At 39.1% G+C, this 24,729-nt stretch overlaps 1 protein-coding gene across 19 annotated transcripts in view; it reads left to right on the forward strand.

Annotated features, from left to right (window-relative positions):
- The window catches only part of MAP2K5 (mitogen-activated protein kinase kinase 5), a 264,267-nt gene that overhangs the window by 170,352 nt on the left and 69,186 nt on the right, over positions 1-24,729 (forward strand). For 14 of the 19 annotated variants that reach the window (XM_045395630.3, XM_065548107.2, XM_045395631.3 and 11 more), the window contains one exon: positions 12,697-12,726. The exons of the other annotated variants lie outside the window; for them this stretch is intronic. In XM_045395630.3, the coding sequence (XP_045251565.2) occupies positions 12,697-12,726 (30 nt within the window). The remainder of the gene's footprint in view (positions 1-12,696; positions 12,727-24,729) is intronic. 19 annotated transcript variants of the gene reach the window in all.

A 24,729-nucleotide genomic window follows, 5' to 3' on the forward strand; every position in this document is an offset into this window, starting at 1 on the left:
GCAGTCCCAGCTAAGCATTTTGTTATTTTGATGGATTTCAGACTGATTTTAAAGTTTTTCCAGTAGCACATGCTCATATCATGTATACACACAAATACACAGAATTTGAAATTTTAAGAAACACAAAGTCTTGATATGAAGAATAAATAGAAGTTAAAGCAGGCATTTGACAACCCATTTTCAGATGTTTGAAGGATTGTCAGTGGAGAAGCAGCAAGTTGATCTTTTATGACAAGAAGGCTGAATCTTCTGAAGCTAAAACAAAAGCCAAAAAAAGAAAAAAAAAGTCCTATGACTTTCTATTCAGTATAAAGAAGGATTTTCTAATGGATAGAACTCTACACGTTCCTCCTCAACAGTGAAATCATTTGCCTTTAGAGGTAAAAAATGTCCCATCCCTGGGTACACTTAAGTAGGGACTGAATGGCTGTTTGTCTCAGATGTTTTTAAAGAATTTTTCTGTAGAAGAGACAGATACAAGGTTAAACAAGATGCAGTCATGTATTCATTTGGTCACTCAGAAAATATTTTTTGAGTGCCTAGTATGTGGCAGGCCCTGTGCTAGTCACTGGGGACACTGCTGAGAACAAAACTGACAAAATCCCTGCTTTCATGAAGCCTACATTTTAAAAAAGAATACTTGATCACTGTACCTTTTTAGACAAATAAGCAAGTTAAGCTGCACGTGGTGACGCACACCAGTAGTCCCAGCTACTCGGGAGGATCCCCTGAGCCCAGGAGTTTGAGGCTGCAGTGAGTTACTGTCATGCCATTACACTCCAGTGACCGAGCAAGACCCTGACTCTAAAAGTAAAAAAGAAAATAAATAAACAAACAGGATGATATGCTAGGAGTAACTGAGTGGTATGGGATTACTTTTCAGTTGAGATCTGAAAGATAAGGAACCAGTCTTCTAGTGACATGTCTCAACACTAAAATTCTGAGTCTATGATAATTTTGGGAACCATGTCTGCCAACTTTGTGATATCCAGTGGTTAAAAACCACTGCTCCTAGAAAATTCTCTTATATGCCTTATGTTGTACTTAGAGACTAGAATTTTTTTTAACCTAAAGAGAGACTTTAGAACTTGTTAAATCAGACCACTCCTCTTAGCAGAGAGGAAGCTGGTCTCCAGGGAACTGTGCAGAAGAGGACTGGAATCTGGGTCTTCTGATGTGAAATATAGTGCTCTTTCCTCTCTTCCAAGCTCTTGACATACTCTTGCTCAGTGTCATTCTAACAAGAAGGGTGACAACATCACACTTTTTTTAATGTAACACTTAACAAAGCTATTTGGTATTCATTATCTCTTTCAAGCTTCTCCTGACTCTGAAAAATCAGCAGCTTGAGGCATCAAATATTGTTTCGCCTTATGAGCATCAAAGTTCCCATTTTGCAAATGAGGAAACTTAGATCCATATAAGTTAAAGGACTTTTCTATAAAGGTTAAGTGAATAGATCAAGCAGCAGCAGTCAGGTATTCTGACTCACGGATTAAAATCTGCTTCTTCCATTTGCTACAGAAAAGTAAATCAAGTAGTTTGGAAAAAGAGATGAATGGTAAATGGAACTGAGCAGGAAATCAGATAAAGGAAAAGACAGGTTTATTGTGACTCTGCTGGTCAGTTAAGACTGCTTTTCATAGGATTATACCTTACACTATCCCTGTAGCTGGTTTAGTTTCACCATATTTCAAAATGTGCTAGTTATTTTTCAGAAACCAAGGCCTAGTTTATTTATTAAAAATAAACACAAATATTAACCTAATCTCCAGTATGTCTACTGTAATAGGAAGTAGGTAGGTAAGGATCCCATCTAATTAGTAAATATTTATCCAGTGCTACCCAGTGTTGGCAGTAAGGGTATAAACTTTGCCCTCAGGGACTCCTTTACTAATAGGAAGAAAGAAAAGTAAAAGTGCAACGGAAACACGTAGAACTGGGCACAGGAGAGTGTGGGCTGACATCAGTGTCAGAGAAAGCGTGTCAGTTGTTGATTACTGTTTAATAAACTACCCAAAATTAGTGACTTAAAATAACCATTTATTTACTCAGGATTCTGTGGGTCAGGAATCCTAGCAAGGCTCAGCCATTCTATGTGGCATCAGAAGCCTCTCATGAGGTTGCAGTTGGGTAGTGGTTAAGGATGGAAGATCCAAGATGACTTCATCTGCGTGTATGGTGCTTTGGTGGGGATGGCCAGGAGTGTCTGGGACCCACCTCCCTGCTTTCCCTCCTCTCCCATCTCCCCTTCATGGCTAGTTTAGACTTCCTTTGTGGTGCCTAATGTTCTAAGCTGTGATTGCAAAAGCTACAGATCCATTAAGGCCCAACCTCAGAAATTACACAGGATTGTTCCTGCCACATTCTGTTGTTCACAATGTAGGTTCTTGATGATGAAGCAACAAGGTCACATTGCAAAAGAGCATCTTGGGCTGTAGATTGTGTTAAGGCCATCACTGGAAGCACAGTACATTTCAGAAAGCTTCCTAGAAGTGCTGGTATCTAAGCTAAGTTTTGATGAATGGGTTAAATTTGGAGGACGGTGTTCCAACAAGAGCAGCAGCATGTACAGAGGCCAGAAGTATGAGAATATCAACTGTTTATGACTCCCTTGACTTTCAAATGTCTAGAAATAGAAATGTGGGTGAAGTTGAGCTCAATAGACTAGACCCCAGCACTGATGTTTTCTCAAATACCCACAGCTGCATGACTTCAGAGAATGGTTTAGAACTGGAAGTCCCCAAAGCTAGGTCTCTAAGAGACCATTCTCATGATTAGGGCTGCCTGCTGTCAGAGGACACAGGTCAGCATTACACAGACTTTTTAAGAGGATGTCATTTCTTAATTCTTATGAGGATTCAAATGACTGTTGAAGTAAACACATGAGATGGGGTTTGGGGCAGTTAACTCTAATCATTTTTTAAAAATTTTTATGGGCGCTGGGTGCAGTGTCTCATGCCTGTAATCCCAGCACTTTGGGAGGCTGAGGTGGGTGGATCACTTGAGATCAGGAGTTTGAGACCAGCCTGGCCAATATGATGAATCCCCTAAAAATACAAAAATTAGCCAGGTGTGTTGGTACGCACCTGTAATCCGAGCTACTTGGGAGGCTGAGGCTGGAGAATCACTTGAACCTGGGAGCTGGAGGTTGCAGTGAGCTGAGATTGTGCCACTGCACTCCAGCTTGGGCGACAGAGCGAGACTCTGTCTCAAAAAAAAAGTTTTATGGGTACATAGTAGGTGTCCATATGCATGGGGTACATGAGATATTTTGATACAGGCATGCAATGTGTAATAATCACATCAGGGTAAATGGGGTATTCACCTCAAGCATTTGTCATTTCTTTTTGTTACAAACATTCCAATTATACTTTTAGTTATTTTTAAATGTGTAGTAAATTTTTTGATTGTAATCACCTGTTGTGCCATGAGATACTATAATTTTATTCATTCTAACCTTATTTTTGTACCCGTTAATCATCCCCACTCTTCTCCCCGCCAGCTACCCTTCCCAGCCTCTGGTAACCATCATTCTACTCTCTATCTCCATGAGTTCAATTCATTTAACTCTAGTCTTTTTCCTCCTTGGCAACCTTTTAATCTTTAATAAGAAATAAGTCCTCTAAATTCGTCATAATGGTTAAATATGTGAAAATGGTAGCTACTGATCAGTCTAAGCAGTGATATGTAAGAGGGCCTTGTCAGTTAAGACCGTCAGTTCCTAATACTGAAGAGTTTGTGTACCGTGTTCATTAAGGTACTGTGGCATAGAAACAAGCAAACCAGGCACCTCCAGGTTGACCAGACTCCAGGAGAGATCAACATCAGGGGATATATCATAATCAACAAGTGCTTATTGTCAACCTACTGCAAAATGCTATTTCTGGTGTCATGGAGAACATAAAAGTTTATGATTTATACTTTGCCCTTAAACAAGTTAAAATGTGTAAGGCACTAGAAACACAGGAAGATGCAGAACACTGGTAACTGTCACCGGGGAGGGTGTGATACACACTGCCCAGTGAAGGGTATGGACAGAGAGTGGTATGAAGTTTGTCCACAAAACTGTGGGTAGAATCTTCTGGGATTAACTCCTGACAGAAGAGGAGAAAAGGAGGAACAATTTGAACCAAATCCTGGAAGACTAGGTCAGCTAGAAATCTATCTACTCATCTGTTGCACCATCTCAGGTTCCAGATAGGAAAACTACCCTCAGTGTTGCATTTTGAGCTATGCGAACATTTGAAGAACTTTCATTTTTCAATTAGGGAAGTAAAATGGTTGCTTTCATTAATCATGGCTAAACTTTATGTCTCTTTAACTCTGAGTCTGTCACGAATTTCCCCTCAGTGCACAGAATACCATGGAAAAATACCTTTGCCATTGTTTTTAACTGACTTTTAGAGATTTAGTTAGGTACCCAGATATTTTCATTAGTATTGCTGTGAGTAGGGCTATTGATGGAAATCAACATGGAACAGTTAAAGTGTCTGTAAAGCTACAAAACTGGGTATTTTTAAGTTGAGGGGTTTTTCCCCTTTTTTATTTATCAGTTAGCTGCCTTATACTTACTATGGCCTAGATGAAATTGTATATTCCATTTAAACACAGTATCTAACCAAAAAGTTACTCAGCTAGGGTTTTTGGTCTAATGTAGTATAGACAGATCGATATACACATACACAAACATAAACACATGCATATATATATACACACATATGCTTATATATACATAAGTATACACATATATACACACGTATGCTTATATGTACATAAGTATATACATATATTTATATATATATACACACACACACACACATACAAGAAAAAAAGAAAATGATGCAAGTGAAATAGCATATGGGAGAGGAAGGAGAATTATGTGTTTTGGGACAGCAGGGTTAGAAAGACCAAGGAACATTTAAAAATTCAAACAATAGCATTTAGCCTGAAATCTACTTTTTATCATCTTTACCCAGCCATCAGAATGAAGAAAGACAGTGTCCAGCTGTAGCAGTAGTTTGGTAGCAGGAGAATTAGACGTAAAGGTACCAGTGCCTGAGGGGTGGGTCATGAATTAATAATTGCTATGTGGCGGATGAGCCCCTTCAGAAGAGCTGAAAATGAGGAAGTTGCCTTGCAGAGCGCTATCAATCACTCAGTGACCATAACTTCCAGTAATTAGTGTATTTTATGGGCCTTTGCTTCAGTGGCTCGAAAGCACATATGCTCCAGTCACAGCTAAACTTTGCCGGAGTAATATTCCAGGATGATTTATCCTCCTGCTGCACTGGGATATAACCCTATATTAGGTGAAGATTGTGAACTAAGCTGCAATAAAGTGTAAGTTTAGGTACAGTTTGCCCAGGTTGAGACCTCAATGTATCACGCTTTTCAGCATTCACGGTTAGGCTATAGCAGGCAATCATTTTTAACAGTGAAACAAATAAAGCAATTAAAGGAATAGCATTAGGATATTGTACTTGTGAATTACTGTTGCCCTGTCCCTGTTTAAGTGTCTACTATAATAAGCTCATTTCTTCTTTTTTTTTTTTTAACATACTCTATTAGAAACATTTATTTGTTTTTTGTTTTTTTTAAGTTTCAGGGTACCTGTGCAGGATGTGCAGGTTTGTTAATAAATATTTGTCTGTAATGCTGTCTTTTCTCCCTTATTATTAATAATCTGGGACAGAATGCGGGACCGTCTGAATGGTAGATAAGTGCTTGATTGATTTATTTGTGCTACTGTTTGGGCTTCTTAAGTAAGTTTATATCAGTGGACTTTGGTGAGGACAATAGTTGTTTTTTGTTTTGTTTTTAATATTGGCACCCGTTAAGGAGCACTCCTGATGGGACCCTCACATTTAGGCTCTTTCTACACAAAGAAAAAGACATTACTTACAGGCTCTCAGAGTACTTGGCACTTTTGGTATAGGCATAATGAGTTATTTGCTGTGGCTCACCTACTGCACTAGAAGTCTATGAAGTCTTTGCAGACAGGATCCTTTACCATTGCCAAAGCATTTGCAGAGCCCAGTGTTCCTAGGCTCTTAACCAGCTTTGCCACCAACTTACAGTATGATCTTCAGCAAATTAATTAAGCTACTGGTGCCACCATTGGGCCATAATTCTGTTTGCATTGAAGAAATCCTTAGAGTTTATAGGAAAGAGTTTGTGAAAATAAGTATAAATTGAATAAGGAAAAAATATGTGTGATTTCACTGTATTCTCTTGAGAGTAAAGTATTTCTTCATCACTTTTAATGATGGTGTCTTTGTATTTCCTTAAATAGACACCGGTGATAAGCTAATTTCACAAGTGTAGATGGAAGAGTGTACACAGTTTGATGCTTTTGTTACATTTATTATCCCATCTTTAATTTGCATTGTATTATAATATGCAAGTTAAACAATAATAATAAAACAAACTAATTGTCTTTAATTAAAGTGAATTAGATTTTGATTTTAATATATTTGATGTAGTGAGTACTGATAATGTGGAGGGTCCCAAAGGTTATTAGGGCATGTTTCTGTTAGGCCTGATGGTGTTAGTAATAATCCTCTTCCTCGTAGTTCTAGACATGAACAAATATGTCACTTCATCAGTCTCTGTTACTCGCACTTATGCCCCTCCACAGGGGTTGCAGATTCCACAAGTTATCAGCTAATGGCGTTATACATTAAAAATTGAAGCTTTCCTCACTCTGAGGCCTTTCAAGGCTTTGTTCTTAAGCCCCAGACACTTTGGAGTGCAGCTGCAAACTATAGGCAGAAGATTAAATTAATTTGTAACTCTTTTTTTTTTGGTCCTGCATTACTAAATCCTCCACATTTAATTGAAACCCTACTTCAAGACGCTTTGTGTTTCTGTGTTCTTTGTTGTCAGTTTAACCTACAAAGCACTTTAACACTGGTAAATTGCTGTTATATCCTTTGGATTGTTTTTAAACCATTCAGTAAGAAAACAGTGAAATTGATACATGGGGCGAAAAAGTAAAATCTTAGAGTAGATTTTGAGGTATTTCATATTTATTATGGTTCTTTACCAGCATAGTTCCAGATGATTTAAACTCTCTCTCTAGGACTGTGTAAATTGGTCTTGGGATGAAATCTCACCTAGGGAATTTTATGTAATCCAGTAGTTAAGTCTGATTTTTTAAAGTTTCCCTGTGTCTGAGTGTTCCAAAGTGACTGCTGCACTTCTATAAAATGAAGGTTTAACTGCAGCGCACAATCTAAATGCAAAATCCTTAGATGGAAATTTAATTGTGTAAAATGTGCACAAGGTAATTAAGAACAAATTTTAGAACATTTCAGACTATAAAGTTGTCCTTCAGCTAGATCACTGGCTATATTGAAAATGCTTATTTTCAATTTGTAGTTATGTCGAGAAACATAGAATATGTCTAAATTAAGAATAAAAAAATCCAGTGCTCTTCAGTAGAACTGTAAATTTAAAACTACTCCCACAACATAGTTGATAATTCTGAGTAGGAGACTTGATTACTAAAAACATGTCTTGAATTTGTGTCCTGCACTTGTTTTCTGGCTACAATGTTTGTTTTCTTTTTACCATTTATGATTCTGTGACAATAATTATTTTTATTATCAACAAAAGCCATTCTGTTGCTTTATCAATAAATAACTTCTTTTTGTTAAAATACAAAGGTCTTTATCGTGTTATATATTCGGCAATTGTTATGACCTCTCTTTCACACACAGACACACATACAAATATATTTGTTGTTTAAATTATAAAATCCAACATATTCAAATGCTGCTAACTGAAGAGCATTTTATAGACTGTGGTTGGACAAGTCAAAGGTCAATAAGATGACACTAAGGAATAGTCCTATTTTTAGAGTGAGATGTTAGTTGTTTACTGCTATTTAAGTATATCCCCAACTGGTAAACACTTCAGACCATTCTTTTTCAGCCTTTTACGTAATAAACGTCCCACAACAAACAGAGTCTTCAGCAGTTTGCTAAATCTTAAGTATTTGGAATTAAAGTGTACTTTTTAATTTAACGTTAAATAGAATCCCTTATCTCTACCTCCACCCCCTGGCCCCAAATAAATAAAGCTTTTCCAAATCTTTTACAATGTGAGCTGCTCCCCTCCTGGGAATGAAAAGGATATGAGACTCATTTGATGAAGTGCTGGCACTTATGTGTGTCTACATTTTTCAGTACACTTTTTTTAAAAAAACTAGACTTAAGCTGCCTATATTACATGCTTCTTTTGTAAAGATGATAAAGAGAGCAGAGATTTCTATTGGCTTAACCCTAATCTATTTGCTTTGTTGTGATTCTTTTTTTTTTTCTTTCCTTTAACTGTTAACCTATTTATAAATCTAAATCTACGTACAAAGGTCATTGGTTGGCTGAACTTAAACCATTTTACTCAGTAAATTTAATTAAGAAAATACAGTGCAACTCATAAGCAAATGAGTTTTTTCCTAGTTTTAAACCAAACCACCCTCTTGAGTGCTGATTGCCTTGCCCGACCCCTGGTGATACAGAAACAGGCAAAATTAAAAAGGACATTAAAGCTTCATTAAATCTGAAACACATTTAGTACAGTGACATATCTGCAGGCCATTTCAGAGAAGATTACATACTCTCTTTTGTAAGTTTCCTAATTTATAATACCTTGACAATAAAAACTGGGGAAATGCAAGTAGATTAATAGACCAGTAGGAGTAAAAGATACAGAATGGCCCCAGGTCTGCCTGTATGTGAAATATTCACTTGGAGCATATGTGCTTCTTCTTCCCCATAAGGGTCCCATGTTTATTTTGACTTTTGACAGCCTCATGGAGAACTCGTTCTTTTTTTTTTTTTTTTTTTTTTTTTTTGAGTTAGGGTCTCACTCTTGCTCAGTCTGGAATGCAATGGCATGGTCAAGGCTCACTGCAGTCTCTGCCTCCCCGGGTTGAGGTGATCCTCCCACCCTAGCCTCCCAAGTAGCTGGGACTGCAAGACACGTGCCACCACACCCCTCTCATTTTTGTAGAGAACTCGTTTTTCATGCAGCCATATCTACTAAGAAACCGTTTTCTTTTTTACCTCCTCCCAATAGAACATGATAAAAAGAGTTCTAGAGCCTGGCTATATGTTTCCTTGTACTTTTCTGTAAGACAAATAGTGTGGAACATAAACACTGTAGCTGCATTAGACCTAGAAGGATAGAGGCATACATAGAAGGCAGGGGTCCTCTCCTGGGGCCTTAAAATGACTGCTTTTAGTGCCAACCTAATAGTGCTCTTGCCTGTTTTCTTTTTTTTTTTTTTTTTTTTTTTTGAGACGGAGTCTCGCTCTGTCACCCAGGCTGGAGTGCAGTGGCCGGATCTCAGCTCACTGCAAGCTCCGCCTCCCGGGTTCACGCCATTCTCCTGCCTCAGCCTCCCGAGTAGCTGGGACTACAGGCGCCCGCCACCTCGCCCGGCTAGTTTTTTGTATTTTTTAGTAGAGACGGGGTTTCACCGTGTTAACCAGGATGGTCTCGATCTCCCGACCTCGTGATCCGCCCGTCTCGGCCTCCCAAAGTGCTGGGATTACAGGCTTGAGCCACCGCGCCCGGCCTCTTGCCTGTTTTCACTGGCATGGATTCCCAAGTCTTTCAACAGCCCAGTGGTGACACTCTATAAGAGAGGAAGTGATTGTCACCATGCTGCAATTGCAACAGTACCTACTAGTTAAGATCAAAGAACCATTCTCTGCCTTCTGACTCTAAAGAGGTCAGACCTGCAAGATGTCTTACAAGCAGTCCTCCCAGGAACGTAGTTAAAAGGTAGGACTGAGGTTCCACGAGATGTCAGGAAATAACACTGAAAGCAAAACCAGACCCATGAATGATGAGTTCACCAGTTCAAGCACTGGCATGTGTTCCCAAGCAGACTGGTACAGAGAGGCTCCCAGCTGACCAAAGTGCACTACATTTTCTCTCTGTTGTCTTGCATGGCATTGTCTTACAGAGCAAACAAATCACATCAGTCGTCCTTTTTACCTGGTACAATCATGACAGAGAGGGCCAAGTAGATGAATGCACCTTCCCAAGTTGGCTGGAGCCTGGCCTCTCCGTAGAACCATGACCACATGCAACTGGAAGCTCTGTGTTGAATCGGGAAGAATTCACATTTTTTGCTGTATCCCACTCACTTTTAAGATGTCCGTTTACCATTGCTTAATTCTTTAAATTGCAAGAACCAATGGTCAGTGTTGGCACCTGCCAGCTAATTTAGAACTTGACTGTATGTGTGTTGGGCAAGTTTCCTCTGTCTTTAAGCCATGTGAACAGTATTCTTCCACGGTCCCTAATGACATGCTGAGCATATACCCAGGTGAATGGCACAATGCCTGTGGAAGGTCTTGAGCCAGAATGTTCTAAGTGTTTTGTAGTAGTTATTAAGCTATTAGCTTTTTTAGATGTGAGACTCTCCTCTTGCTGGTTTTCTAACTCCAAATGGAAGAATATGCAAAACTCATAATCCACAGATCACTGCAATACCTATACCTGTTAAGTCACTGCAGACTGTTGCAAATGCCTCGTTCACCCACCACAGTAGACCATAGTGATTCCTCCTGAATCAGTGTGCACACTCTGATTGGCCAGAAACAAACTATTTTCAAAATGTAGGGCAAACCTACAAACCTGTATTGCAAGGAGGTGGGGTCGGGACAGAGGACAGGAGAGCTGAGTCCCTCCCCTTTCCCTCCTCGTACATAGACAACAAACATAATCACACATAACTTAGAAAGGGAGTTTGGCAAACATCTAAATTTTCTTTCACCCCACCTTGTGATGTTTTTATTATGTACAGTGGAAGAGATTAATGATATCCATCAAATGAAATGATGATAGTATACCTATATCTTGAAAATCCATACACATATCAGTGTATATTTTGTGGACAAGACATGAGTACAAGGTAATGAAACTAGGTATTCTAAAACATACATATATACACATACACACACAAGCGTGTGTGCAAATGAGTGTTGACCTTTTCAAAGTAGTCACCTTATAAGGTCATAATGTTTATTTCTGTTACATGGCTATTGTTCATATTGGTTTTAGAACTTTGGTAACTTCAGCATCTTCATGTCTAAGCAACAAAATATTTAGTTTTTGTAGGTTGCTTTGAGTTTTGGTAATATCCGTAGGCTATTCAAACCTTAGTCTACAAATAATTTACATGATGAACAAGCTGAGGGGTATAATTTTAAATCCAAGATAAGATGCATACTAATAAAATGAAATAGGTATTCTGTTAATTGAAATAATTCTAAAACAATTACAAAAGGAGAATTCAGAAATGTTTGAGGAGAATTCAGAAATGTTTGAGCAGGATCAGTGTCTTTGAAATAAGTGCAGAACTTCTCAAGATTTAGAAAGGCGGTGTAATATGCGGGAAGGAACACTGGATTAAGTTGCAAATCTTAAGGTCAGCTCCTAGGCTTCCACTTATTAACTATTTGGGAGCTACTTCAGTGGGACTCTGGGTTTTAACCTTTGAAGTGGGTTGATGCCCTCTTAGATCCATTAGTGTTAAAATCCCTGATGTTGTGATTCTGCTTTGAAAGTAGTTGCAAATACATGTAAATTATGTCAGGACTGAGGATGGGCCACGTTATAAAATTGCAAAGTTTTGCCACTATTTTCTTTAAATAGGTTTTGTATGTTTGTTAAATTTTATCTTTTTGGCCAGGTGCAATGACTTAACCCTGTAGTCCCAGCACTTTGGGAGGCCAAGGCAGGCGGATCACTTGAGGTCAGGAGCTCAACACCAGCCTGGCCAACATGGTGAAACCCCATCTCTACTAAAAATACAAAAATTAGCTGGGCATGGTGGTGCGTGCCTGTAATCCCAGCTACCTTGGGAGGCTGAGGCAGGAGAATCGCTTGAACCCAGGAGGCGGAGGTTGCAGTAAGCCAAGGTCACGCCACTGCACTCCAGTCTGGGTGACAGAGCAAGACTCTGGCTCAAAAAAACAGTTTGTGTCTTTTTGCTTTATATCAAACCTATTCCTGGTTGGATCATTTTGTTTTTACAGGTGAGGATTCAAGGATCAAAATTAAGTGACTGGCTCAAAAACAGAACAGTTTACAAATCAAGCTAGATTGGAAGCTTTCAGACTTAGACCTACAGTTCTGACTTCACAAGCTTGAAATGGCCATTTTTCCTACTAGTAGGTAGAAAATGGATGAAAAAACTTTAACAAATAGATGAAAATAATGGCGCAGTTTTCAATTTTATAATAATGTCCATTCCCCATTTCCTACGACCCTTCATTTATACTTGTAACTGAAAATGTTGTGGGTTAGTAACAATTAGATGTTCCCATTTTACAAGACAAAAAGCAAAGAGTTTTTACATCTCTGTCTAGAAGAAACTGTCGCACACATGTAAATGTGGATAATGCCCATACAACTGAGAATATTACTAAGGGAAACCACATAAGGATAATGTTTTGTTATTAAAATATCAGGGATGCAACATAGTCCATTGAAAATGTCCATTCTAAATACAGCTCTTAATGTAATTACAGCAATAATTTAGTTTGTACATTTGAGGTTGTGAACTTCTTTATATTTGCTGGATGCAGTTCTGAAATTTAGTACATGTCTGTCTTAAGGAGATCTGCCCTGCATGCAAATCTATAACTAGACAAATATTATTTCCTTTCCCAGCTTGCTCTTGGGAGGTTTCCATATCCTCAGGTAAGATTGTTCATTACTGCCGTTTGCCACTGTGACATTCATTCCTATGTATGAAGGTGCAGGGAGCAATTGTGAACATTTGAGTCACATACAAATAAATCTGTCCTGTTAAATTGAAAAGTGGTATCTTAAGGAGTCGTTTAGAAATCTCTATTGATTTTTGATTTTTTAAACTCCTGGATTTTTTATTCTTTGTTAAAGGTTGAAAGTGATCATTGTGCTTTTCCTTTGTGTGACATTCGGGATTATTTTTTTTCCTGGTCCAATACCATGTACTCATTTTGAGGATGGAGGAGACAGCCAGCCTTTTCTTGATACGCTTTTTAAGCTCTTAAACTCACTTAAAATTTTTTGAGTTAAAAGATTAAGACAAAGGGTGAAAGCATCTAATCTAGGTCATTATTTTTGCTAGGCAAATAGATGGGCCCCCAATTTTATGAGTATAATTTTGAACATATTATTTAAAAGTATTTTGCTCCTTCCTGTCTACATTTATAAGAAAACAAAACAGTCCATTATACTAGCATTGCTGACTCTAATCTTCATTAAAATTTCTTTAAGATTTTTATTATAGAAGGGTACTAGCACTAAAATATAAAGCTATTTTGTGGTTTGAAAATGATTCCCCAGTGTGTGGGGGAAATAAGTGAAATGTCTAGAGGGATGAAAAATGAATGGTTTGACTGTTTTCCTCTGGTTGATGTTCACTGTTTTTCTGGCATCTTGGTCTGTACAGGCCAAAGTGCCTGGAGGCATGTCTGATTTAAAGGTGGTGTTGGTCTCTGCTCTTTAAGCATCTATTAACTTGCTATTATCATGCAAATAAGTGTTGTATTACACATACTAATTTATGCATGGTTAGATTATGCAGATGCATCACAAACATGGTTATTGAATAATAGAATGGGGCTCATTCTCTCTACCATCTTTATAAGCAGTTTTAAGCAAATTCTCCTGGTACCAATGTGGACATTTAAAGACCCTTTACTCAATGAAATGTCTCTTTCGTATTCTTTTGCTTTCACAGTTAAAGCCATCAGATAAGTGGAAGAGAAATTGTCCAAGTTGTTAGGTTCAAGAGTGTTAGTCTCACTTTTCAAATTCATAGACTTTTTTGTGTAAATGTATTATTTTCCTTATAGAAAAAATCTAAAATGCAGTTGCTTGGCATGAATGCTGGCATTTAGTGAGATTTTAGTGTATATAGCCTTGCTGCTTAGCTCTTGGTAGCCCATCAAATTAAAATCACATTTTCAGGATTTATAGCTCATTAGAATATTTATCTTGGTAAGCTTCTTGTTCTGTCAGTAATTTCTAAACAATTCAGTTTGGCCAATTTGTGAAATCCCCTAAAATTTTGAAAATGAACACACAAACCCTATACAATATATTTCTCAAACAAATCTTAGTAGAAAACTTTTAAGCCATCCAGTAAAAATTCCAAACGTTGAGAATGTAGCAATATTATTGAGATTCCTAATGTCTAGAGTAATTAATCAGTGAGATTTGATGGGTGATGAGTCTAAGAAATGAATTGCCATCACATTTGACTATTGAAGCACATGAAGGCTGTGGTCAAAGTTGAGAAGAGGCTATTTACCTTTGCAGTATGGTTTTCCTGAATATCTAAATATATCTTTATCAGTGAAGTGGAAGTTGGAAAATTCTAATACTATGCTGAATTCCCTAAGTTAGCAACAACCTTTATGCCAGAGTGGGGGTGGGAAACAACTGTATTCCTTGAATCATGATAGAATGTTGTCACCAAATTGGTACTTCTCTCTGAAATAATAGAAGCAGCTTTGATGCCATTAGGCCTATTTCCCAAGTCTTTCAACAGAAGTTTGAGTGTGTCGTTGCTAGAACCACTAATGACTTTTGGTGGAGTTGGCATTTATTTTAAAGGCTTTGTACTATAAGCTGAAGATTGGGAAAGGATACTTTATAAGTGCCTTTCCTACCCCTCCCTTATGTCCTCAAAAAAAAACACATAAAGAAAAATGTGTATTTTTATAGAGTCACAGAGGCTGAGTTATGGAATAACACCTTCTCTTTGGCCCACATTATGTTATTTGAACTCCTACCACTCTGTGAAAGAGCCTCCCCTCGTAAATTGGACAAACAGAATGGCTGATTTGCTCACTGTTAAAACTATGGCTGGTTTGGTTTCTTTGAATCCCAAGTGGAGTAGGCAGGAGTGAATCGTAGACTCTTAGAGTTGGAAGGGGTCTTAGACATCATCAAATCAAACTTCTGTACAGTGTCTCTGAAAAGCAAACATCCACACTGCTTAAACACTTCCAGTGACAAGAAACTCACTATCTTACAAAGCATCCACAGGGTCAAAGCAATGTTCTATTTATCAAGCTGAGAACTATCTCATCCTAAGTGTCACTCACTAGTCTTATCCTAGAACACATGAAAGCCTTTCATATATCCTTAAGATCACATTGATTTGATTGTTCCTAGGACTAGGGACAGTGCCAGGGAATCGCTGCTGTGAACCCAAAGTCTAATCAGGGCACCAGACCTGAGCTGTCTTCACTAGTGGCAAATTGAGAGGAGTAGCCTATTGGAAGGAGCCCTGGACCACAAGTCAGAAGATTAGAATTAGAATTAGGTGCTACCACAGTCTCACCGCAGGTCTTAATTGTTGCTTTGTAACTCTGAGGTGTCAGTTTCGTCGTCTCTAAAATGAGGGTTCTGCCTACCTCTCCTATCGGTAGGTTGATCAAATGAAACTATGGATATGAAACCACTCTGAAAAGTACAAAGGGCCACCCGTCTGGATCAAATGTTGGGCTGCAGCACAAAACAATTTCCCAACTATTAACCATAGGTTGTAAAAGGATGTTCTTAGCAACATGCCAGTCACAATTGGAGCAGAGTATAAAATGAGCAGAGGGTAAAGCGGGGAGGAGGGGCTGGCTTCAAGACTCGTCTTTCCCCCAGCTCAGCATTAGTGCTGTTGACAGCGTCATTAGCAGCCCGTCGTCCTGCTGGTGACACAGTGTGTACCCAGTGAGGGTGCAGAGGGAGGAGTGTTGGGAAGACTAGGGACAGTCAGTGCCCTGGGAGCAACATAAAGGTTAAAGGGCCAGGTTTTTGTTGAGATAGCCATTCTATATGAGTTTCATTGTTTTGTGGGTCAGGTGTTTGTTATTTGAAAGCACTATTTTAGTTTCCTTTAGGCCTTAGGATTGCATAACTTCATTGGCATGCGGTTTAGGGTTCTAAAGAAAAAAAAGATAAGGAGCACAGTCTTATTACTACTGCCAATAACAGGAAAACCAATGGTGTCTTGGCTTCATCTAGTACCTTTCCCACATAGGGTTCCAGTCTCAGGCTGTTACCTGACTCAGGCTGTACATTCTACCTGCAGGGACTTATTTCCAGCCTCTAGGTGAGCCAACTCAGGCTCAGAGAGGCAAAGTTCCTTGCCTTGGGCAAGAATGGGTACAGTTAGGTCTAGGACTTGCAGACAAATAAGGCAACTCACTGGCTCCTTAACTTCTTAATTCATTTGGCTATTCATACCCCTCTGTTCTCCTTTCCACTCTGCCTTACAACCCTTATAGTTTGCCCTCTCTGCCCTAGGGAGGCCTCTTGTATAGATGAGAAATGCTGAGCACTGGAAGGTTGTGCCATTGTGCATGGTGACAAGACCATTCCCCAGATCCCTTTTGCTTTTCTTACCATGTATTTAGCAGAATAATGGGAGATCCAGAGGGCCCCAGAGCCCTCACTGACCCCAGTGCCATTAAATTATGGGTGTTTATGAAGCATATTCTGCAATAGGATAATGAAAAATTGCATTTTAAAATATCTTGCAGTTTCTCAATTTCTGGAACATTTTAGCTTTAATAGTAATCTGGAAAGATGTGAAGGTCTAGACAAGGACTGGAGCTGCCTATAGTTAATCATGTAGATCCAAATTCAGTTGACTTAAAAAACATAATGGTGGGCAATGGTTTGTTTAATGACACCATAATTTAGGAGAAATGAAAAGGATTGCCTGCTAAAAATTGTCATCCTTCATTCAAACTTTACAACAGTGCCCTGCATTAGGATGATAGCAAATCCATTAAGGAGACTTCTCAGGGGATGCATCAGCTCTGGCATTGGGAAATTTGGCAAGCAAGATGCCACAGGAAAGTGAAGATAATACAGACACAAATGTATTTAAAGTACTTTTGCATGTATAAAAATACTGTTCTTCTTTTGGCTGCAATTCCTGATCTTGGTTAATAAATTACATCAAAATGACCTGAAGTTAAAAAAAGGGAAAAAATCTGAGCAAATAGTGCCCCTGGTATTGTAAAGCTTTGAATGTTTTCACACCCCATTAATTTATTACTTCTCTTTCTTCATCTTTAAATTTCATTTTTTTTTTCAAAAATTCTGACTCCCCGCTGCTGCAGTGATTTTCATCTTGTTGTTAATTTTCCCTGCTCCATATGGAGCTCCAGACATTTCACCTGGAGGCTGTACTAGATTTTGCTGTAGTGATCGTACTTCCGGAGGCCAAAACTGTCATTTAGGGTTCCTGGTGCATCTGTCTGCGCCAGGCTTTTCACTGGCATGGGAGAGTGTGAATAACAAATTGGATGCACCTGAGATTCGGATGATTAGTGTGTTTTGTGAATCTCCACGACTTGTAAGCAGATAGCTCTGCGGGGAGGAGGGCGCTCAACAGCGACTGTGGGTGAATCTGTACTCACACCTTACATTTGGGGCTTTGCAAGGGAAGTGCAAACATCCTAGGCAGTCTGAGTGCAGAGAGAGTAACAAATATTTCATCCTGCCTTGTCATTGATTAGAAAAGAGCCTTTAATTTCATTTCACCCCATGTTGTGATTAATTTGCATTCTTTGTCAGAAGTTAATGGAGTTTTTTATGGTTCACTCTGAAATCCTTGAAGACATCAGACTTGATCTGATGTTTATACAACCGCCAGCGGAATTTTTTCGTTTGATTGATGGCAAGCTTGATGTTATTCCAAACGGCTTTTTAAGCTGTTTTTAAGAATTATTTGAATAAAATGCAAGCAAGATATTCTTGTAACGATCAAGTTTATCTGTTAAAAATCTGTTTCAAATAAGATGATAAGTAGTAAAAAAGGATCAAAAAGATGAGAGAAATAGTGAATAGTGATGTTATTTGTTAAAAACACATAAGAATGGCATTCAAATAAATTATTGCAGTATGCGGAGAAGATCACTTTTATTGGAAAAAAAATACCATCATCTGGCCAAACAGAATAATTAGGACTAGGATCAAAGGAAAGTCTGAATCTTTGGGATCAGAAACTTTTACTACCAATTGGCTAATTCTCATTTATTCTGCCAGCTTTTGCCACCAGTGTACAAAATAGATATTTACTTTTCTTAACTCAAGGAGACAGGGCTGTCAGGCCTGTTAGCTGAACAAAATGATGACATATTGCTTGTCTCAAAGAGGCATTCTTAAATCCCAATACTAGGTAAACATAGGTAGATAATAAGCGAAATATATGCATTCTTAATGATATAACGACTGGCACCTTCTACAGGATAGTTCAGAAATGAAAATACCCTGTTGTTAAAACCAAGATACTTCTGTCATTCTTGGGTAAGAGAAATGTGTGTTCAACCCGTATACACTACATATCAAAGTGTGAGAGGAGCTGTAGGTGGCATTTGCTACAGAACCTCCTGCTATTAACCAAGGAAATACGTTTTGCAAATGCTTTTTGATTACCAATAACATGTTTGATTTGGGAGCTTTGCCTTGCTTCAGCAGATTCTTGCTTTGCTGTAACTGCTGCTAGTGAGACTTACTCATAGGTCAAAAAGCTACTTATCTGAGGACTTTCATTTAAAACTGATTAATTTATTTGCTGCATCTGAAAGTTTGCTAAATAATTGGGTAGTTTTAATTGAAGTTACTGCTTTCTGATCCTTGTATTAACATGATCTAAGGTCCTTTTTATTATATGCAATCCATATTATTGACCAGATTTGCCTTGTTTTCATTTAAATGTAAGCAGCTTGTCAAGGAGAAAATATTTTGTTTAACTTGGCTTGGAAACGTGCTATTTTAATGTGTTTTGTTTTTTTCAATTGACAGACTGTCTTTTAAACATTCATTTATTTTGCAGTAATAAATTGTGCTCTGGATAGAGTATGTGTTTCAGAATAGAGTAGAAAGCGTATGTTCTTAAAACTATTTAAAAACATTAAACACTTTTCAAATGCTAATGTTGAAGTACTTGAGTTTTTACACTTAATTTTATTTGTGTTTTAAAAGCCTTTGACTAATATATTGTTACTAATTCTAATGTTGATTGTTTACTAATGTCTTGTATTCAATGTTAAATTTAGACCACAGATATCATTTTCTTTTTTTTTTTTTTTTGAGACGGAGTCTCGCTCTGTCACCCAGGCTGGAGTGCAGTGGCCGGATCTCAGCTCACTGCAAGCTCCGCCTCTCGGGTTCACGCCATTCTCCTGCCTCAGCCTCCCAAGTAGCTGGGACTACAGGCGCCCGCCACCTCGCCGGGCTAGTTTTTTTTTTGTATTTTTTTAGTAGAGACGGGGTTTCACCGTGTTAGCCAGGATGGTCTCGATCTCCTGACCTCCAGATCCGCCCGTCTCGGCCTCCCAAAGTGCTGGGATTACAGGCTTGAGCCACCGCGCCCGGCCTCATTTTCTTATTTATGTTTGCTGATCACGCCTGGAATTGCAAAATACCTAAAAAGTGTGCACTCTTTGAAAAGAAGTATTAGAATCTATCCTATGTTGCATAAACTTTTTGAAGTTTGGAACATCAAGGATTTAAGTAAATTTTTAAATATACAGTTTTTTGTGTGTGAGGTCTTTAATCAAGGAAAAAATAGCAATGAGTAATCACCCCAAACTTCAGGTACTCAGCTTTAATTTGCAAGAGTTTAAAGGGGCAATATGCATGCAATTTTTTTTCTAAACAGATGTCTAGTCTATATGTTTTAATTAATTTTACTTTTGTTCTCACTATTTAGGATATAGACATTTAAAATATCCTGATATTTCAAGCATAAAATCAGATTTATATTCCATAAAAATGCAGAGACGAAATTTGAGTGACATGAAGATGTTCACTTATACACATTTACTTCTTCCTAGGAATTTTTGAATTGCCAGTGTCAAATTATTCTCCATATCTATTGCATACTTATCAAGAAGTCTCATTATTTTATTTGCTTAGCCTATGCCAGAAACAGGAGGTGGGTTCCTAGTATATCCTTAAAATAGAGCAGAAATAGAAGAGAAATCATCCCCAAAGTGTGGGTAGCTTAGAAATGTGAAATTCTTCATTAAAGATAAATTACTTGTTAATACTTCAATTGAGATATCTGTATTTGGCCAGATAGGTTTGTGATTCGTGTGTTGTTTGAAAGCACTAACCTCATGTTGGTTTGATTCTGTAGTACCTTCTAAACTATTGTATGACATACATTTCAATTCAACGTTATTTGTCATTGAGCACCTACTCTGTGCCTAAGTACTAGGAGCACAAAAATGAAACAGATGCGGCCTCTGCTCTCAGAAGAGTCCAGTCCAGTTGGAAGAAAAACATAAAACCAATGGCAGTTGATATAAAAGGAGTCCTCCAGGAGATGGGATGCTCTGACCTCAAGAGGAAAAGGGAGTGTTCAGCTCACTTCAGGAAACCAAGAAGGTTTCACAGAGTGGATAGCTGATGCTTGAGCCAAGGCTTTGAGGCAAGAAGGACAGGACCATGGTTCCTTTATAATTTTTAAATAATCAGTTTAGCCCAGAAATGGAATAGAAGGTTAAAGTAATGAACTTGGACACCAAGTCATAATAATGAATTTGGTGTCCAGTCTGGCTTTTACGTGGCAGCTTTGCTATTATCTCTCCCTCTTAGGCTCTGTGGTCCAGGAAGCCTTCCATTTCTCTCCCTTTGCAAGAAGCATGGGAAAGGATGTGCTAGGTACTCAAGTCCAAAGGAGGTTCATCTGGTGAAAGATAAAGGTCTAAAGCAACATATATCCTTCCAGTACTTTAACAGTACTACTGTTGTTACTTTCATTTCCCTAACAGTTTAACAATTCTTCTAGGTAACTTTTAAAGTAACTGTGGGAAGGAAGTAAGAAAAGAGAGGGGAGCATGGTAGAGGAGGGAGTTTATGTGTCAGGATGGAGATGGCAAGTGTAGCAGGGACCAGATAGAGAAATTGGGTTTGAGAATTTTGTGAGTCCCCTTGACATGACTGAGGCTAATCTGAGGTTGGAAGCGATTGCATTTTAAGGTCTCTGCCCCTGAAGATAGTTGGCACATGCCCCAGAGGGGTTCCCTGCCACCCTCTAGAATTTGGCTTGGTATATCACAGGGCATTTTCTAGACTGCTGGGGAGAAATTGTCATGATCAAATGGACTAATGCCTAAGGGAGCACTTTGAAAAATATAAGGTGGTAAACAAGAGCTAGGTAATATTAGTATTATTTATATTTCCAGAAAGTTCTTTAGGGATTTACCTATGTAACTCTGAAAATATATGACCATGTCTCACACCAGGTAGGACTAAAATGAATTATTTTTCTGATCCCACAAGAGCCTTTCTTTACAGTCTTTCTTTTTTGAGTTATAATTTATCATTCACAATCACCATCATAATATATAGAATTATATACAGAATCTCGTCATTTTTAGTTCAGTTACTGGGGACCATGATTCCCTTACAATTTTTAAATGATCAATTTAGCCCCCAGAAATAGAATTGAAAGTTAAAGTAATGAACTTGGTGTTCAGTCCAGCTTTCACATGGCAGGTTTGCCATTATCTCTCCCTCTTAAGCTCTGCGGTCCACTAGACCTTCCACTTCTTTCCCTTTGCTTTTATTGATGCAGTCTGCTATTTTTTTGAATCATAGGATTTCAGCATGTGAAGAGATCTTACAACAATCTAGTCCAACTCTTAGATTACAGACGAGGAAATAGGAGTTCACAGCCATTAAATGACTCACTCGTGATTACCAGGTATTCAGCAACAGGGCCAGAATGTCTCCCACTCACAGTGCAGTGGTCTTTTTACTCTAGAGGGATGGTGGGGGAGAAAGTAAGATAAGGCATCCAGAGATTGTGAGCCTAAATGACCATCCTTATTTCACACACACATCCACTCAAGTACTGCCTCCAACTGGTATGTCTGCAGAGATGAAAATTACTGTCCCAGGATGCTCTGTGCCTGCCAGGTAATTGCTGACTGGCTATGGATCCCTGGGGGGAGAATGGTCCTCAACAGCAGTAGTAGCAGCAGCACCAGACAAAGACATCAACCTTTATCATACTCTAGTATTTTACTTATCACCATTCAGTATGGAAAACTTGGGTAGATTTGGGGATAGGGGCTCATTGACTTCCAAGTTAAAAAGGGGACCGACCTGGCCGAGCTTTGTTTGAGCACAGATTACTTTTTAGATGTTTAACAGTTATGGATTAATGCCTGGGAGGTTTGGGAATTCTTCCTCAACTAAAATGTTAATGATGCTAAGAACCCAACCCTCTTCAGTGCCAATAAAACAGACAGCTAAGTTTATTGAAAAATCAATGAGTTGCCTAAAAGGAGCAAAGAGCTGATTCGATTTAGGACTGGAGATTGCCAGGACACACCAGGTGGAAAGAGGGTCCCAGAGACCACTAGGAGCCAGGAAAGGAGGCAGTTGTCTGTTTATGCACAGAACCAAGGTGTCATCTCCAAGGAATTTTGGGTAACCAAGGCAGCCAATTGGAACCAAGTGTGGACTGTTAGGATGCACACATCAAGGTCTGCAGATGGTAACCACCACTCGGAAAAGGAAAGAACAGCTTGGGGAATAGAATAGTCTTTTTTTTTTTTTTTTTTGAGACTGAGTCTCACTCTGTCACCCAGGCTGGAGTGGAATAGCATGATCTCAGCTCACTGCAACCTCTGCCTCCCAGGTTCAAGTGATTCTCCTGCCTCAGCCTTCCAAGTAGCTGGGATTATAGGATTGCACCACCATACCCGGCTAATTTTTGTATTTTTAATAGAGATGAGATTTCGCCATGTTGGCCAGGCTGGTCTCGAACTCCTGACCTCAGGTGACCTGCCTGCCTCAGCCTCCCAAAGTACTGGGATTACAGGGGTGAGCCACCATACTCAGCCTGGAGTAGTCTTATGAGAGAAGAAGCTATTGGCCTACAGGTTCAGAGGAGGAGAGACCGAAGGGGTAATGAAGCTTGTGTTGTTTTATTTTCTGTTCAGAAACAAGTTGCAGAAAGCACTCTTCTGGGCATAAGGTATGAGGAGACCTGGACTCTAGGTCTAGTTGGTAAAATCCTTTAAACGAAAGAAAGTTCCAGGCCGTGCTCTTTGGATAGCCCTATGCCTTCTTGGTAGCCAGGCAGCTGGAAACACTCAGTGATTCAGGGTAGAGGGCATAGGAGGCAGCAAATGACATACCAAACAAGTGACAAATTAAGTCACTAACAGTATATGATTTCCACCCAAATACACGGACAGAGCTAACCTGAGTTCTGGTCTTCGCTTTTATTATTAGTTGCTTGACCTTCTTTCTTTTTGGACTTCAGCCTCCTCACCTGGAAAATAATGGAAATGCCCTAGGTTAGTGATTTGCAGAATTGTGGGTAGACAATGCATAGAGGGGATGGGGTCCACACACACACACATACACACAACCACACGAGCAGCTCTGCTTCTGTCTGGTAATTTTTAAATGCATCTAAGTAATATCTTATTTGAACAAAGTTATTTGGTAAATAGAGTCTGAAAAATGCTGAACAGGATACTTCTGTGGTCTGCTTTCACCTTGGATGAGCAGCTTCCTCCTCCTGTCCATACCTTCAGCCCTCTTGCTCATCACCATCTGCCCCCGATTACTTCCTTGGAGTTTACTGAAATCTGATTGTACCTATATCAAAATATGGGAGTTATGAAGTAAAACTCTGAATCAAATATCAAACATTGGAGCCAGGTGTGCTGGCTTACACCTGTAATCCTAGCACTTTGGGAACCCAAGGCAGGAGAATCGCTTGAGCCCAGGAGTTTAAGACCAGCTTGGGCAACACAGGGACACTATGTCTCTACAAAAAATTTAAAAATCAGCTAGGTGTGGTGGCACATGCCTATAGTCCCAGCTACTCAGGAGGCTGAGGAGGGAGGATCACTTGTGCCCAGGAGGTCCAGGCTATAATAAGCTATGATCGTGCCACTGCATTCCAGCCTGGGCAACAGAGTGAGACCCTATCTCAAAACAAACAAACAAAAAAGAGATAAAAGAAAGAAAGTCAAACAAACTTTATCCAGTTCATTCTTGATCCATGCCTTATTTTGTTTAAATCTATTTTGAATTTCATTTACAGTCAAGCCAGTAAGACACGTTAATTCACAAGATTATGTGTGACTATATATATGTGTGTATATTTTTTTTTTAATTTTTTTTTTTTTTTTTTTTGCGGTGGAGTCTCACTCTGTCACCCAGGCTGGAGTGCAGTGGCGCAGTCTCGGCTCACTGCAACCTCCTCCTCCCAAGTTCAAGCAATTCTCCTGCTTCAGCCTCCCTAGTAGCTGGGATTACAGGCACGTGCCACCACACCTGGCTAATTTTTGTATTTTTAGTAGAGATGGGGTTTCGCCATGTTGGCCAGGCTGATCTCAAACTCCTGACCTCAGGTGATCCACCCACCTTGGCCATCCAAAGCACTGGGATTCCAGGGGTGAGCCACTGCACCTGGCCAATTTTAAGATTCTTTCCCTCCTCATCCTGTAGGAACCATGTAATGTTATGCTGCAATTATAGCTGGTCTCAAAATCTCAGTCAGCCACATCCAAATATATCATGGTAGAAAAAAAATTCAATGATATGTGGAACCAAAACCAATGCAGCAACCTTTCTTACAATGCCTAGAAACATCACCGTGTAGTAGGGAGCTTTAGGGGTTGGAAGGATGTGGAGAAGCTGTCTTAGAAATCTATAGAGCCC

Source organism: Macaca fascicularis, chromosome 7, assembly GCF_037993035.2.
Source record: "Macaca fascicularis isolate 582-1 chromosome 7, T2T-MFA8v1.1".
Taxonomy (NCBI): domain Eukaryota; kingdom Metazoa; phylum Chordata; class Mammalia; order Primates; family Cercopithecidae; genus Macaca; species Macaca fascicularis.